The 17693-nt window shown below is 39.2% G+C and overlaps 3 protein-coding genes across 4 annotated transcripts in view; 1 reads left to right on the forward strand and 2 right to left on the reverse strand.

Annotated features, from left to right (window-relative positions):
• Nucleotides 1–2672, reverse strand: part of LOC133528479 (kinesin-like protein Klp98A) — a 43705-nt gene extending 41033 nt beyond the window's left edge. Inside the window, 1 exon segment of the mRNA XM_061865870.1 lies at nt 2325–2672. Within this exon segment, the coding sequence (XP_061721854.1) occupies nt 2325–2371 (47 nt within the window). The 5' untranslated portion in view covers nt 2372–2672.
• A 195-nt stretch (nt 2673–2867) lies between these two features.
• LOC133528117 (uncharacterized) lies at nt 2868–4626 on the forward strand. 2 transcript variants are annotated; one of them, XM_061865345.1, is made up of 3 exons: nt 2868–3011; nt 3200–3380; nt 4475–4626. In XM_061865345.1, exons 1-3 carry the CDS (start codon nt 2895–2897, stop codon nt 4540–4542), a joined length of 366 nt encoding a protein of 121 aa, XP_061721329.1. In that variant the 5' UTR covers nt 2868–2894; the 3' UTR covers nt 4543–4626. The 2 variants fall into 2 exon arrangements, with proteins under 2 accessions (XP_061721329.1, XP_061721330.1); XM_061865346.1 differs by having other exon boundaries at nt 2965–3083.
• Nucleotides 4627–6375: 1749 nt separating this feature from the next.
• Nucleotides 6376–17693, reverse strand: part of LOC133528118 (bromodomain adjacent to zinc finger domain protein 1A-like) — a 35605-nt gene continuing 24287 nt past the window's right edge. The window contains exons 20-26 of the mRNA XM_061865347.1: nt 15022–15224; nt 13860–13946; nt 12623–12746; nt 12380–12447; nt 12001–12137; nt 11184–11347; nt 6376–10263 (exon numbers count right to left, since the gene is read on the reverse strand). Of these exons, the coding sequence (XP_061721331.1) occupies nt 10143–10263; nt 11184–11347; nt 12001–12137; nt 12380–12447; nt 12623–12746; nt 13860–13946; nt 15022–15224 (904 nt within the window). The 3' untranslated portion in view covers nt 6376–10142. The remainder of the gene's footprint in view (nt 10264–11183; nt 11348–12000; nt 12138–12379; nt 12448–12622; nt 12747–13859; nt 13947–15021; nt 15225–17693) is intronic.

A 17693-nucleotide genomic window follows, 5' to 3' on the forward strand; every position in this document is an offset into this window, starting at 1 on the left:
ATGTAGCCCACAAGATGGCAGAACCTACTATGCACAAGAAAACACGTGACGTGTAAATGTGCATGTTTATGGTTCCGAATCAGGCCACAAGATGGCAGACCCCAACGCGCACGGTCCCTATACTACGGTTCACTAATATGCTAGGTGACCCATTAAGGAGAGGGCCTAAAACTACCATAAAAACGCATTTTTGATTCATATAAATGTTATGGCATTTAAGGAGTGACCCAGAACGTAACCATGGCAACGAGTGAGAGAAAAAGTTGATTCACCCTTATGCCACAAATAAAGGGGATAGGTTTTCATTGAATTATCTGTATCTCAAGTTCATTTTCTTTGTATCTCCTGGGATTTCACTGGCCTATAAATCCTGGTCTTTTGATAGGCTTGCATGGGGATTTAGATCCAACATGTAGAGGCTCCTTAGAGCTTTAATGTCATGACATGTTCTACATGTAGAATGTTTGCTGGAACCCGTTCACAAGCGCAACAACCCATGTAACAAAAAGTGAACAGAGTATGGTCCATGGATTGAAGTTTTGAGTGGACAATGGGACTGGGTTATTGGAAGGATGTCTGAACACCTGCCATAAATTGTTATGATTGTGTCGAAAACTAGTTAAAAACCAATAATTATCGAGGCAGGCGGTGACTTGCTGCCCACTAGATGGGCCCTGAAACTGCTGTCGTGAAGATGACCAGGATCAAGAGCAACACAAGCAGCTCAGGGGTGTTGAGAGGTGTACGCTTTCTACCCAGTGGCTGAAAACAGCCACTGTGCCAACTCACGTCTTAAGCATACATTTGAATATTATTCAATTTTACATAATCTAGTAATATTTTAAGCATGATTATAACATGGACAATTCCAAGTGTCATGTAATAAATTGTTTACACAGATGCAGATGCAAAACTTGATTACAACAAACCAGAATCTGTTATATAAGTCTTTACACTGGCTATCAATAATATGCTGTAATGACCAGGGCACTCAACAATTTCTGAACATTCTTTTTCAGTCTCATTCACAACTTGCAATATTTTGTAAGAGCTAATATTAAAAAATATAGTGATGTGCCTCCTTTTCGGGTTAAAGATATTTTATTTATCTCAAAAGAAATATTACATTTCACTTAATGAGATAAGTTGATACACACAAAAAAAAAAATTTGATGTTTTAATCTTTTACTTTTAGTGAAGTTAAATTACTAAAATTCTATTTTATATGTTTATTTATTTATATCTTTTCTAGTAGCTTGTTTGCTCAGATGATTGAATACCAAGGTTTGCCACAAGTTTTATGTTACATGTTTTTATGATATGGTACAGGTGTTCCCAAACTGATGCGCCTAGAGAGTAAAGAGTAGCGCCTAGAGGGTAGTAACCCTACCTATGGAGCCGGTAGTCCCTGGTTCGAATCCCGGTAAGGGCAAACATTTGTGTGACGAAAAAAGATATTTGTTCCTGAGTCATGGGTATTTTTAGAGGGGGGCTGTTTTCTTGAAGATTTGACGGACAATCCAAGTAGATTCTCAATTAACAAGTCATCAAGGATGGCTATCAAATATATTACCAAGATAATGCTAGTAGGTTGGTACAAATATTTTGGGTTAGTATATATTCTCAGTCAATGGTTGTACTTAATTCAATAGTTGGTATGCAAACACATTTTAGACTTCTTAAAAACTTGACCAGGATTGCATCAACTGTATGGTATATCTATAAAAAAATATTTTCGTAAGGGATTCTTGTTTCTAATAAGAATCTAGGCAAGTGTTAAGACAAGTTAAACAAAACATACTCAAACAATTTGATGTTTTTATCTATTGATAGACCTGTGTATGGTCTAGTGCACCTTATACTAGTTATAATAAACAATGTCAAATTCCTAAGAATGTTTATATTCAGGCATCCGTTACACAAACAAACAAACGCTCCCAAGTTTAGGTACCATTATACTTTCATTTCAAACAGCTAATTATGACTATGTAGGTCGCAAGTTTTTGTGATTTCCGCAGCTTTCATCCAAACGGCTGGCGCAGGTACAGTTTGTGCTCTCAATGCAGCTGAACCGTGAAAGTCATTGCCGTTCATAGTGACATCATTGTTTTTTTTTCCTTCCCCAAACCATATTAGAATACTGTCATAAAAACCTGTCCAAGACGTAACCAGTAGCTAATAACAACGTACTGCGCCCATAAAATATCATAATGCTGTCAATCATCCAAGATAATGGGCGTTTCGGAAATTACATTGTCCCATACAACAATAAGAAGCAATAACATTACGAGTTTTACTTTTACTTGCATCCAGACTTTACTGACCTTTGGTTGAACGGGCGAACCCTTACAGCCACTTTTACCGAAGCCATTGTCACACATTATATTGTCAATAGATTTATTTTGAATTACATTTAACCACACAAATACGACACCACAAAGCTCGTTGACATTTTTTGCAACTTCAGTGAATGAAGTGACATGACATGACAGCAATGGAAAGTGTATTTTTCTGTGTTGCAGGAAAAAATCTGGGCGGCTACCGGGAAAATCGAAATTCATCAATTGCGGGCATTTTTCTCTGTCACTCTAATTACGTCTTAGTGAGAGTAAAAGAGAAAGATCCCCGCAATTTGCGTAATTCGGTTTTTGCGGTAGGCCCCCTGGCTTCAAGAGTAACTGACCAATCCTAGAATGAATATTTAGAACAAGCGCATGGGATTGGCTGGTAGCACGTGTAATTTTAAAAATAGAAGAATATGGTTTTTTGTTCATAATGGAAAACTTTTTACGCATTTTCACAGATTTCTCGAGTTAATATAGTTTTTTTTTAATAAAACTGAAAATCAAACAAGTTCTATTTATTTTTTATTTATCCCTTCAGAGAATCGAGAAATGAACGAAACTTATTGTAACGGAACGTTTATAAAATGGACCCTCGTGAAACGATATAAATTTTATATGTGGCAACATAACATTTGTCAGCTGTCGATATTTCCTCCCAGAGTACAGGTTAGAAATTTTAAATAATTTGTATTTTCATAATTATCCTGATATATTCTCTTGAAGGGCTGTACAAACAACGTAAATAATTCATATTTATAAGTATAACTCGATTATCAATAGAAGTAAAAACATTTGTAGTAGTTAAACTTCAATGTCGATGTTTGTCACATTACATAATATTAATCATTTTACAGCATAAACCTGCAACCATGTCTGACTCTGCGCCCAGCCGCCCCATGAAGTTCCCTTACACGATCTCTGCCAAGATCGCGCAGTTCCCGTTCAAGTACTACGTCTCGAACCAGTGGATCTGGAAGTACTGGATGGTTGGCATTGGTGTGTCTATCCCCATCTTCTACAAGATCCACAAATTGGGTAAGATTCTCTGTTTTCAGTAGTGGCACCTAACCTTTTAATAAACATTGTTACCCCTGTGAAATGTCTGGGAGGCTGGTTTATCCCCAATTTTAAAATAATTACAAGTTAACCATAAAAGCAAATACATTTTTGGTATCACGTCTCTTACTCCCACAGAATCGCCAAGTATTGCTAGATTAGGAACTGATGTTATAAAGAATAGATATAAGTTAACCTATTGAATGTACACCATACAACAAATTGATGCAAAGCAGTTGACCCATTGATATGCGGTAATACACATTGGATACTGAGTCGCTATGACCCAAATTGAGTTAGTATCACACATGTGATACTAAGGTGCTCCACGGGTTGACTGACTAGACAGGTTAACTGGTTAGACTATTGTCTGTACATTCTTATGAAGCTGTTTACTATTATTTAAGCAATGAAAATGCTATTTATTTAAGCTTAGCCTTTCAGCATACATAAGACCTCAAAAACTTGACAATTTATGCCCATAAATTGTCAAGTTTTGCTGCCCAGCATTAGTGGGTAAATGGTCTTCAGAATAACAGAAATGAATAAAATATTCAAAGGTTAGACATGCAAATAGAAAGAGAGGAGTAGACATGCAAATAAAAGTAACTTTAATTCATAAAAAAAACATGTTTGACTTTGCTTAATATAGGGCCTCTAAACTAGTTATGTAATTTTATCTTCATTATTTTAATAAACTTGTTTTATTAAGGTAGTCTTACATTGGAGGCAGGCCTTGCACACTCCGGTCGGCAAACATGCGAGTTCACATTGTGATAACTGCATGTCTGCTTTCTAAATATGCCTCAGCCAGACATTGGTCACTGCCATATAAAAGCAAACTTAGCATAGATAAACTATTTCTTATTTGTTACATGGGTCTACACAGAGCAAGCATACGCGCGAGCTAATCTCATCACGCTCAAAGCGGTCAGTGTAGACATGCGTGCTGTGAGGCGGCGCGCGCGTTTTCCTCGCCCGAGCGCGACCCTATGCTTGCTCTATGTGCCTATTTATTGTTGTTGATGTTGTTATCATACCCAATGTTAATTAGTGCACATTTTACCTTGCAGCGAACTCACCTGAGAATGTCAGCAAGTGGGCCGAAATGAGGAGGAAGGAAGCGGCTGCTCACCATTAAACTTTTGATAGCACTTTTTCCGGTCAAATCAAGATTATGATATATTTAAGTTAAGCGAAAGTGAATAAATCATGAGTTAGTTTACTTTCCCGAGTTTTATTAATCAAATCTAATGGGACACAAATAGTACGATTGTCCAGCTGGTTTTCCCCTAAAATTGATATTTGACCGCGTGCTTTGCTCGAACCACATTTAAGATAAGACCGTGGTGGCCCAGCACGACTGAATTCTTTAACAAGCAACACTAATACCAAAGATACATTGATTGAGTAAGATGCGTAAAATTTAAGAGATGGCGTTGTACAGCTCCATACATTTTGCAGTAACTCTGATTGTCAAAAGTTGACGTTCGACAAATCAGTGACCTCAAAACTTAATATTATTATGACGCAGTACATCATCTGTTTTGGATGTCAAACTAAGGAACACGTTGTTTCTTAGACTTTACTCTCTATTACAATCAATTCTCTTTGCTAATACCTAAATATAATCTGCAATGGCTGTTTTAGATCTCTTTCTCATGAATATGGCTACAAAAAAAGGTGGTGGTTTAAGAAGGCTACAGGTTACAGCAGGGACTGATTTCGGTTACGGTATAACGGTATGGTAGCGGCATTATTATTATTATAGCCTTTTCTTCCATGTTCTTTCTTTTCGTTTATGTTATTCATTTTTGAAAAGTTGTTTTATTTGTTTGTATGGATTCCTCTCTGGGTGAAGGCCTCCTCCAGTTTTTTCCAACTTTCTCTATCTTTTCCTGTTTCCATCTAGTAAATAAATGGTAAATGGTAGCGGTATAAATTACGATACCGATAGATTATACCGGTTAGGCTCCGATATAAAGGTATCGCTACCGTTTTAACCATTTTCCAGGCCGCACCAATCTACAAGATTTTCCCAAAACATCCAAATATACTCCAATTAGTTCAGCTTTGATGATTCATTTGAAGACTAGTAACATTTCCTGAAAGTGTAATCTAATTTGAACCTTAAATCGGAATGCTAAAGTTGAAATTCTAATGGCGCGTATGTGGTCGATAAATCGCACTTTGCCTTGAAAAGGGTTAAAATAACGAAACCGGTATTTTTTCCAGTATATACCTTAACCGTTATTGTTATTATAGCCGAACTGATAGTATTAAATAAAATCAAAAGGGCTTACGGGCCTATTGGATGAAGCTGTCTATGTAAGTATTTACATAGACAGCTTCATCCAATAGGAACCAAGTTGGCGCAAGGCGCGGGCGGCTTGGCAACAACGCCTAAGCTGAAAGGGTCGTACCTTTATGAAAGCGGTTAAGGTACCCGAAAAAATAACGGTACCGTTATTTTTCGGTAGCGAAATAAATTTATTCGGCTATCTAAACGGTTCGGCTTAAAGTATTAAACCGGTATGACGTCATACCGTTATATAAAGGTATCGTTATTTTTCGGTTATGCAGTCCCTGGTTTATAAACGCCTGGGGGCCAAGCATAGACAACCCTTTGACTACAGCCAAATACCACCCGTCGTACATTTCGACAAGTTTCACGATGACGCGCCGCACACCAGGCGTGGCGTTCAAAATGTTAAGTTCTTCATGTGCCATTTTGTAAAATTTGACGATTTAAAAATGCTTGTTACTAAGCCGATTTGAACAAAGAATATTTTGACTGCTCTTCTTCCAACTAATTCATTGTATCAATATTTACGCACTTACAACCCCTCTGGTGTTGCAGGTGTCCATGGGCAGCGGTAATCGCTTACCATCAGGTGATCCGTCTCCTCGTTTGCCTCCTCTAGCATAGAAAAAATTATAGCATTTTTATGGAGAGTAATAAAAAATCGCCAGATTGCATACCTTACTGGGTGCTTTATTACTAGAAATGTAAATTATTAAAAAACTTATAAATGAAATCAATAAATTAATAATCGCAAACAATCATTATTGATACAATGCACTTAAAAACCAACATGCTATTTTATAGGAATGCATTTTGATCGCGGCATTAAAATAATTAACAATAATTTCAAACCAAAAACAATTTGGAGTAGCCAGGCTCGTCACTGGTTTCAAAACTAGCAACACTAAATAAAAGAAAAAAAAAAGAAAAATAAAAGTTGCGAAATAAAACAGCAGCGAATAAAATCCTTTTTGATGAAAACTTACGATTTAAAACTAGGTCTAAATACTTATTTTAAAAATAAATACTAATTGTTGTCGAACACAAGCCTTAAAATTAAATCACTGCCATTCCTGTGTCCGTGATCGTACTATAAAAACAAATCAGAAACATTGTTATCTGACCATCGGTGGCCGATGGTACCTGTGGATGATTAATTGATTACGTAAAGTACCTATATTAATTCTACGTTATTTTATTTAACTTAGGATTTCACTAATAGATCGGTGGTAGTTATCACGCTTCTTGTTGAAACTTGTGTGAGCACAGGCATCAACCTTTTTGTACTGTCAGCACACTATTGACGATTAATAGACCTTATCACTTTGCAATAAGATATAAAATTTACAAATGGTGAGTGAAATGTGGTGAGTCGAGCGATAATAGTCAGGAACCTACTACTAATAGGTTTATGGCCTGAGGGCCTACCGCGAACCACGTTCGACGTGCTGCCTCCCTGTCACACTTACGTACAAATTTACAAGTGCGACAGAGAGGCATCACGTCGAACGTGGGCGGTAGGCCCGCTGACTCGTTAGCGGCACTTTCTAAACTATTAACTGGCGATAAGTAGAGCTTATGTCTTATAGAATAAGGTTTACGAATGCTCAGCAACTTTTGTGGAAGTCGTGTTTTCTTACTACTCTACCAAGCGAGTATCGAATAACACGGACACAGGATAAAGGTTGAGACAATAAATGCAGGCACATTTGTAGCTGTAAGACCAAACACAATGATGACTATTTTTATTACGAATGTCCTTAACAGATGTACGACCATCTTCCACTCAATGCCTCGGACCGTATCAACATCGCGAACGCCTGTCTGTTCGTGCTTTAACTCGTATTAGCGTAGTTTCTTTTTACGCATGGCAACTTTAATAACTGATAACATCAATGGAAGATAGCTGGGCTACGACCAATATTAAAACCTGTCAAGACAGTGCACATTGTATTTGGACTTATGTTTCAAATATACTCCATTCGGAGACCTAAAGCCGCGGACTGAACGGCATCGGACGTTCAAGGCCATTCATGCATTTGATGAGTTCAATACCCGCTCGCCGCCCCGCTGCCCGCTGGTGTCCAGCTGCGGCCTAAATACTCTTGTACTTTAGCAAGTGCAAATTATGTTAAACAAGGTAGGATCCAGCCTAACTCACTGTCTTTCAAGCTAAGTAGTTTTATAATATTCACACGTCTTTTATAAGTACAAGTGTGACGTCAAAAGTCATTATCATATAGCCGGGTCCGCACAGAGCGAGCACACGCGCGAGGCAATTTCCTCGCGCACAAACCGGCCAGTGTAAACGTGCCTCGGCCGTTGTGTGCGTGAGGAAATTGCCTCGCGGGTATGCTGGCTATGTGGACGCCGCGAATGAAGAAATTAAAGATGTACAACCGACACGGACCTTATTTCCATAACATAAGGGTCATTTTTGTTTACAAAGTGTCTTCGTATAATCTTCGGAACTTAAATATTTCCTTGGCTATAGCATAAAGTATATACAAAATTCGCTAAATACGTGTACAGATTACGAAGTTATGTAGAACGATACAATTATATAGTGCTGTAACTAATTTTAGATTCAAAAGGTACGTTTAAACTGTCATCACATCTAAGTTACATTAATTTATTGATAGACATACTTAATTTTATCAACTTGATACGAAAATATTGATCAATACTTTGCAAGTGTCAACAATCATCTAAATCTCGGCGAACCACTTTTGCCGTAGCCAATATCAAACAGGCGTATCAATATTCATTATTACAATTGACATTAATTTTTATTTCTCATTATGATTACGTAACTTACTCGTGACGTGGCTCAGATACTCTCACCTCTAGTATACTCTGGCAAACCACTTTATCAGTAGAAAAAGGCGTGAAATTCAAATATTCTACGGGAGGACGACTCATTTTTTAAAATTTTCCGCCATTTTCTACTGACGGATATGGGTTACCAAACTATAGTTCTATTGAGTCTAAAGCGATTCACACACACCACACCCTATCTATCGTTGAGTGACATATCAATCGTCTCACGACTCTCACGCGTCTATGCGTCCTCAATAGTGTTTTGTATGGAGTGTATTTTAATAAAAATCTGACTTACCTATATACTGACATACATTGTTCAATCTGTAAATGTGTGTGTAAATCGCCTTATTAAAGACACATGATTTTTTACAGTTGCTATGATTTAACTAGTCAAACAAATTTTATTACACGCGAGGCCACGTCACAGAATGGCGAAATTCACAAAGCGTTACAGTAAATTCTTTAACATTATAAACAACATGCACCAATTTTTTGACGTGTCATACAGTCAGGTGTTAAAACACGGAGTTGTACAAATGGTGGTTTGTGCTCCAAATCCAAAACACAACAATAGGCGGTTTCACACAGAGCGAGCGTACACGCGACGCAATTTCATCGCGCACCAAACGGCCAGCGTAGACGTGCCTCGGCCGAGGCGGCGCGCGCCTTTCTTCGTCCGAGCGCGACCTTGGCCGAGCCGCTCGGTGTCGGTTTTTCAGCATGCTCAAATGCGCCTTGGACGTTTGCCGCGCGCCAGTGGAGACGTGTTTGTTTATGATGCACGTGGTTATTTTGTTCGTACTTACGTTGAAACTTATCAAAATATGACGTCGGAAAATAAAATTATATCGAGTGCCGCAAATCGTTTTGTCCTTTTCTTCCTCATTTTCTTTTGAATTGCTTTAAATAGCAAAATAAAAGAAACTCAAGCCACTGTAGTCGTTTCGTGCGGCGTCATTTTGAAGAGCTGACTGAGTGACGCCATCTTGCCGAGCAAATTGGCTCGAGTGAGGTCAACGTGCTGAGGCAAAAGAGCCCATCATTTGCCGCGCGAGGCCCATCATTTGCCGCGCGAGGAAATTTCCTCGCGAGGCTGCTCGCTCTGCATGGACCCGTCTATTTATGATTTTTTTGTACTAGTTGTCCTTGCAATTGCGGATTATTGGTAGAGTTGATAAATCTTATCTCCATTCAATAAAGTTTAAACTTGTTCAGTTAACTGTATCAACCGGTAAGTACAAAACTGACTGTATGATAGTCGTCTCACTAGCACTGAATGATTGTTCACACCGTATACGTGTCCCGATCACTATTCACTATATTATAAGTAGTTCAATCACAATCTCACTAGCCTCGGTGGGCGAACAGACGTATGCAATGGTTTTCGGTGTTTCTCCAATCCTACTGGCACAGAATCACACTGTCAAGTTACGGGATAGATATACTCAAGCTATAAAAATTGCGTCTAGAACTACAATATTTTGTAATATTCACTTTACAAGCAAATCTTAGGACCTCCAGGTACCAGGGGCCCATAGAATATAAGGAGAAACACCAAACCGTCTGTCGCCCTAGTAGCACAGGTAGTCGCGCAGGCGCGGCGGCGGCTGCGGTCACTTGAGGCGCGGCTTCTTGGCGCCCGGCGCCGCCTCGTCCAGGCTCAGCTCGGCCAGCGGCGGCAGGGACAGGTCGGCGCAGCGCCGCTGGATGTACTGCTCCAGGCGGACGCCCGCTCTGGAAATAAAAAAAAAGTTTCTCAATCATTTACGTTCGTTCACTACATTTTCTGTTATATAAAAATGGGATACCTCATAATTTGTACGAAACAATACGGCAGGCGCCATGGTATAATCGTTCGTTTTGTAGCTGGCCCCGAACGGCTAACCCTTTATCTTTTGTAAGTAAAACGTCACATTCTACTTACCTGCTTAAAAAAGTTTCGTTCGCTTTAACCGGTTATTGAATTACGATTCTATGAGAATTGCAATAATATTCAAAATGAACTAATGGAAAAATAATGTGACCCTCTACGGTTACTGAGTGCCAACGAGTCGAACGCTACAGAACTAAGTCTTAAATGTATAATCTTCTGATCGAGATGCGTAATAAAGGCGCGTTATCGGAGAGCGCACCTACACTGGTTTTTTGGAAATAGCCCGCGCTCAGGTGCCAATTGATAGTAGCATGTGTGCTTTTACTTACAATAGACAAAGGATTAGCCGTTCGGGGCCAGCTACAAAACGAACGACTTTACACCTCGTCGCAGATAGGTGAGATACTTAGAAAAAAATATGAATAATTATGTGAAAGTAAACAAGGGCAATGGAACGCCCGTAAATAATGATCTACGCGGCTGAAGCAGGATATATTACTCGCGTAAAAAACTAATGGTTTGCATCGAGCTTGAACTATTTTTTGGTTCGCCTTCAGATGGAGTGGAGTCGTGCGAGCACAGCAGAACACCACTAAGTTGCAGGATGCGTTTCGTTCTTAGACATGTGAAGCTAAATCAAATTATAGTCTGATACAACTAACATAATCTCTCTCTTTTCTTTACGCCCCAAATACTAACATGACAGCTCGATTACCCTACTTAGTCCAACCACTCTGTTATTTTTGTGCAAAATCGGTTGTAGAGAATAATACACACTCACTTTGCTACGGGGTGCGTGTCCTTGTTGTAAGTGTAGCAGTTGTGGAACACGAGCGCGACGTCGTCCAGCAGCGCCGCGTCCGTGTCGTACCCGCCTCGTGACAGCTTCTCCTTGATCGTCGTGAAGTCCATTGGAGTTTTGATGACGTCTAAGTAGTCTGGCACCTGTGAGGAATATTACATTTTAATTCATGTGAAGCTGTTATAAGGTTTTGTTGTTTTTAGTGTCCTACAGCTAGGCTAAGTTAGTCAAAGATTGCTCCATTTCCACGCGCATAAAACGGCCAGTGTAGACGTGCCTCGGCCGAGGCGGCGCGTGCATTTTTCTCGCCCGAGCACGTCTACACTGGCCGGTTTGTGCGTGAGGAATTGCCACGCACGTACTTGCTTGCTCGCTCGCCTATTAAGGTAGAAAAAAAATTGAGCACTTATGTCACAGAAATAATGTCACCATAAAGGTCGTTATTAAGCTATGTGTAAGACAATCTGCCATGAAGGGACCCCTGAACGTATTTGCCAGAATGACCCTCAACCGCGGAAAATGGCGAGAAATCGTACGGGAAGCAACATCTGCGTCTCTGCAAAGAGTACAACGACAAAGAAGAGAAGAAAGTCTGTCCATGCTTCGTTAAGCTACGTCGAGGTCTGGCGAATTCGCCGGTAACAAGCTAAGCGCGAACCAATTACGAAAGGATTGCTAACTTGTCGCGTGTATTTCGTACAGTGTCTAGTATACGAATAGCGGTTTTCCAGATCTGGCAGCATTTTTTTTTTAACTTTCTTGTACATCAAAAAATTATATTATAATAAAACTATACCATTTCCGTATCGACGGGGTCATAGAACGGCCAGCAGTCCTTGTGTTTCATGACCTCTTTAAGAAGCTGCTCCAAGCCCTCAGTATGGAGTGACGTTTCTTTACTGCCTCGTTTTCTGCCGTTCACTTGTTTTTCTTCTGCAGATTAATAAATTAATTGAATCATTTAGGGTACATAAAAGATTTACAATCTTCTTCTGCTTACTAATTTATTTTTGAGAGGAACTGTTGATAGAATGAAACTATAAAAACTTATAACTAACAAATCATTTTGGGACATAAACAAAAAAAAACTATGTTCATGTGGCTTTTTCTGTAAATTTTTGCAGAAATATTAGACCACCAAAAAACACATTATTGGTGGTCTAAAAAAATCTTACCGTGAATACCATTCGTAAGAGGCGTTTTCGCTTTTTTGCTCGCACTCGTGTTGACATCGTCTTTCGATCTACAATTGAAAACAAAAAACATTAAAAAAATTAATTTTGACGGTATTATATTATTAGATATTTATTTTTAGTCCTAATTACATCATAAGCAATTTGTAAATAAGTCTTACGAATTGAGTGATGAACTTCACATGGCGACCTCGCCTTGACAAAAAGAGTATCTAGTACACTTACTTGCGAGATCTCCTATTGTTAGTGGGCGTATTTCCATTGACGAGAGGCGACGCTTCCTTGCTCTGTCGTGATCTCGTCTTCTTCAGTGATATTAGCGATGTGTTGTCTTCACTGTCGTATGAATCTACAATACATTTAATAACCATAAATTTGTGTTAAGTTTAAAAAAATATTGCTCCAAGGATCGGCCACACCGCTTAAAAGATGTTGACGAGCCATTTACGCAGAAAAATGTGTGATAAAAACGCAACGCATAAGCATATGCTGCGTAAAGTTTTAGATTTTTTGCTTATTAAATGATTAATTAGCATTATTTAAAAATAGAAGCTGTAGTATCCCAGCTGATGTTAGTTTTAAAAGGTTTCTTTGTTCATGCTTTAAGATTCCATGTCAAATTTAGGGTTTAGAAGAACAAGGGCCAGATTCGACTTTTCATCGAGAAATAGACCCTTTAATATTAGCAGAAGTACTTAAAGAGCAATATTAAAGCCCTTTAAACCTATCCAACCAAATAAAGAGAAGTATTGTTAGAAATTGAAGCCAATGTGTGAAGGAAAATACATCATGGAATATGTTAATTTGTTAATGAAACATCAAACAACCAGAGTTCATAAAGGATGAAGTATGATGCTAAATGCAAATCAAAGAACATGACACCAATGACCAAACAATAAAGATGGACGACAAGGGAAGTCGTGTATGACCATCTTTCAGAAAGCGCAAAAGGTAAGTAGGGTAAAACACCATTTCTTTGGCACGCGAAATACTCTGAACGCGTCAAAAATCAAAACAGTTCACCGCCATTCTAAATGTAAGATTAAGATTTGTTTTGATTAGGTTTTTGAAAAAAGTGTAAAACAAAATCGCTTGCTCGGACAGTGTTTTTGACATTTCAAAGCAGGACTCAAACAATCCCAATGTATAGTGAGGTCATCTTCGCGACAATTGATTAGAGACAATAACCCAACTTATTATTAACAGGTTTAAAAAAATAGACAATTTAATAAAAGTAAATAAATTAAATTTGAAATTCGGTGAAATCTTTTTCTAACATATCCTAACCGGGCAACCGGATCTAAAAACTGCACATTGAAAGTAATCTTTGGCAGAATATAATTTTGAGAGGAATAGAACATTTAAATTTAGTATTGAGGTGCCGACATGTAGGTTTACCCCACGTTCGCAAGATGCAAGACAACGAGATGAGCCCATCTAGATGGAGGAAGAGGTAACCAACCGTCGCTGCTGCGGCGGCCGTGCAGCGCGCGCGTGTACTGGTGGATGTTGTCCAGCGCCGCCGCGGCGCAGCGCCGGCTCGACGGCTCTTCGAACGGGCAATACGTTAGCTTGGTGGACTAAGCGTTTCCTAACAAATTAGGTCTAAGTGTTCCAACACATTTGTAAAACTCCTGTTTTTAATCTAAACGTATATGCCGTATTTTATAGATGACAATTTATTTTGAAATTTAACTCCTAAAATACGATTAAAAGTTTTTAATCACTGCTGAAATTGAGGATGGAGGCGAGTTATGGATAAAATTAAGTAGGAGGCATGGAACTAAACAATCCAATAGGCGGGTTGACACAGAGCGAGCATACGCGCGAGGCAATTTCCTCGCGCACAAAACGACCAGTGTAGACGTGCCTCGACCGAGGCGGCGCGCGCCTTTCCTCGCCCGAGCGCGACCTTGGCCGAGCCGCTAGGTGTCGGTTTTCCGGCATGCTCAAAGGCGTCCCAGACGTTTGCCGCGCATTAGTGTAGACGTGTTTGGTTATGGTGCGCGTGATTATTTTGTTCGTGATTACGTTAAAAGTTGTAAAAAAATGACAACATTGGAAAAAAAGATTAATAACGTAACGAGTGTCGCAAATTGTCGTGTCCTTCTTTTCTTTTTCGTTTGAATTGCTTTAAAAAGCAAAATAAAAGAAACGCAAGCCACTGCAGTCATTACGTGCGGCGCCATTTTGAACAGCTGACTGAGTGACGCCATCTTGCCGAGCAAGATAGCTCGGGCGAGAAAAACGCGTCGAGGCAAAAGTTACATGGGCGTTTGCCGCGCGAGGAAATTTCCTCGCGAGGCTGTTCGCTCCGTGTGGACCCGCCTAATCATCGCATCGCGGTACATATTATTGACCCAAACACGTAAAGCTTTATTATAGCTAAGCAATAAAAAAATCACACGATCTTTCGCAATGAGGTATGCTTTTATATCATAGTATTTTTATTAATTTTAGATATGTTTGAGAATTAACCTTTCTTATTTACAAATGTAGCAAAAAAATATGTTAAAATGACAGACACACTCATTTATGTAACTTCCAGTAGCGATCGATTGTTATTACTATATAACAATGTAGTAACATGAGCCTGTTTTTTACGTAAATGAGTAAACAGTTACCTCTGTGCCTCGAGTTTTTGGGTTGCGCGTGCGCCGGCGCCTGGCAGGCGCGGCAGAGCCAGCGCTTGGCCTGGCGCGCGGGCGGCGCGGCGACGCACTCGGCGTGGTAGCGCACCGCGCACGCGCGGCACACGGCCGCCAGCTCGCCGCCGCTGCCGCACGCGCCGCACAGGCCCAGGTCCAGCTCGCCCTCCGACTCCGAGCTAAAGATAAACGAATATCAAACAACGCCACAGTCATCCACGTCCCCAAATCGACACCTACAATAGTAGATTCTACAACAAGGGCATAAAGCTACGGTCAACCGATAAGTTGTCTCGGATAAAATAGTACATTGTAGGAGAAGCCGGAAACCCGTTCAAAGATGGACAAGTGAGTTCGAATAATACGAGTCCACCTTTAGTGTTTCCGGCCGAGGCATTACATATTGCTTTTCACGACTACTGCGATGTTTCTTATATTTTTTTTAGTCAAACACAGTTTTTCTGATCCACCTTTTTTACTTTTTTTTATCATTTTTAAGAGGAGTTTTCTGTTGTTTGTTTCAAACCGACTCTTAAATTTAGAAGAGTATTTACCACAAACAGCTACAAAAGTAAAAACGCCTTAAGCGTGATCTAAATGGCATCCAGGCCATAATTGTTTAAAAAAATGGTCTAAATGGTTTTGACGTTTCTTTTTTTCTTAATAAGTAATTGATCCTATATATGGAGTGTGGAATTAAAAGGAGGAAATCTCTTATGGCAGAACTATTACAAAAGTGACCAGCTTTCAGCTTTAAATAACAGTCCTAATCTCTCCGGTGGCGCTAGGTAGGCTCATGGATTACATGAATCATAGAGGTATAATAATGTAGAGATGAAATGGGGGAGGGGCAACAAATAACCCGACCAAATTACGTAGGTTGTTTGTGGTATGCTGTCAGGAATGTTAAAACGTGTTTTTAATTTTGTCGCATCGCTCACGGGCGCACGCGTATAGCCATCTATATAAATACTAGGTCTATGACATTTTATTTCGGTGTATTGTGTCGCGCCGCCTATTTAATGTTTTTTGATGGACGCTTTTCATACATAGAGATTTTCCTCTTTTTATTCCACACTCCATATGTCCTATAAATAACCTAATTTTATTTTTGAAGGAAAAAGTTACGTCAAAAAAGATCTTTTACCATACCAGATGATGATAACAATGATCACCAATGACAGATGATGACAACAATGAAACATTGTAGTAGTGGTGGTTCAGGTGCTACAGCTATTGCCTACTATCCAGCTTGGTTTTAGACCATCTATTGCCACATTTCTGAATAGTGGCGTGAAAATGGACATTTACGCCTGAGTGATATATATATTCTGCTTTTCACTTCGATTGCGAAGAAAATTCTCAAGTTTCCAATATTTTAGGTTATTTTACTATTTGTTTAAGACTAAAGAAAATCGTACTCGAGCCGGTATGGGGCGTGCGGGCGGAGACTGGCAGTTTAGCAAATGCAGAGCTTTATTGCTAAGCTAATAAGGCTCGTAATACATGATTTTACTGCACTGCTCTAGAACATTAGTACATTACTGCAGAGGCCGTGAAGTAAGGGATTGCAGGACGAGATTGCGGTAGACCGGATAAAGCGAGTCTTGTAATCCCTGTTCCGGCCAAGCACTGTATAGTGCTTTTCTCAAACAATTTAAGAAAATATTATAATTAAATAACTACTAAGTAATCAAGTAAATAAGTTTATTAGGAAAATATATAAATGAGCAACTTCATGTCTTCATTTCGTGACATTAACGCATACATTTCGGATATGGAAGGTAGAGGCAAGGAACAGAAACTCCTTAGGCAGAACTGTTGCAAGTGTCCAGCTGTCAGCTATAAATAATAATTCCAAATCTCTCCAGAGTAGCGCTAGAGTAGCTAAGAACCTAGGCGTTATTGACGGAGTGAAGTGCGCTGTCTATGATTAGATTTTTTTCTCAAGTATTCTAGGTATTGTAGCGCCACCTATTTATGGTTTTTTGTCGGACACATTTTGGTATATGGAGATTTTGTTCCTTGCCTCTACCTTCCATAATTTCGGAGTAGGTTTGAGAAAATGTAAATTGCCGCCTTTTTTTATTTTTTAAACTTGACATTTGAAAAAGCTTTTTTTTTAATGTCGCAAGTATGCTTACACAGAGAGAGAGTGGTCGTTGTCTGTATGTAACATTTCCTTTGTCAGTATAATCTTAGGGAGCAAATGTAAAAAGTAGAGCAGCGGACAATAATGTACGTTTCATACTAACTTCCTACATTACTTCTTGGCCTAGGTCATTTTCTGAATTTCCGAACCGTTACTTTACTGCCCGATGCAAAATGTGACAGTATTTAGTTCTCACAGATAATGCGTTTAAGTTTTTTTTATGAAACCTCTAAACAGAACAGATGCCAACAAAAGTGCGTCCCCGATACGTTTCTAAACTACGCATTCGATTCAAACTCTGCGTCTTCAATAACACTAGGGACCTAGACCACCTTCGATTTGGGGAATTAAAGAACAAAACACTAACCAAACCTAATCGGCAAATTTACGTACCCTAAATTCGCTTTTAATAAATAAAATAAATAAATAAATATTATAGGACATTATTACACAAATTGACTAAGTCCCACAGTAAGCTCAATAAGGCTTGTGTTGA

The sequence above is a fragment of the Cydia pomonella genome, chromosome 19 (assembly GCF_033807575.1).
Source record: "Cydia pomonella isolate Wapato2018A chromosome 19, ilCydPomo1, whole genome shotgun sequence".
Taxonomy (NCBI): Eukaryota; Metazoa; Arthropoda; class Insecta; order Lepidoptera; family Tortricidae; genus Cydia; species Cydia pomonella.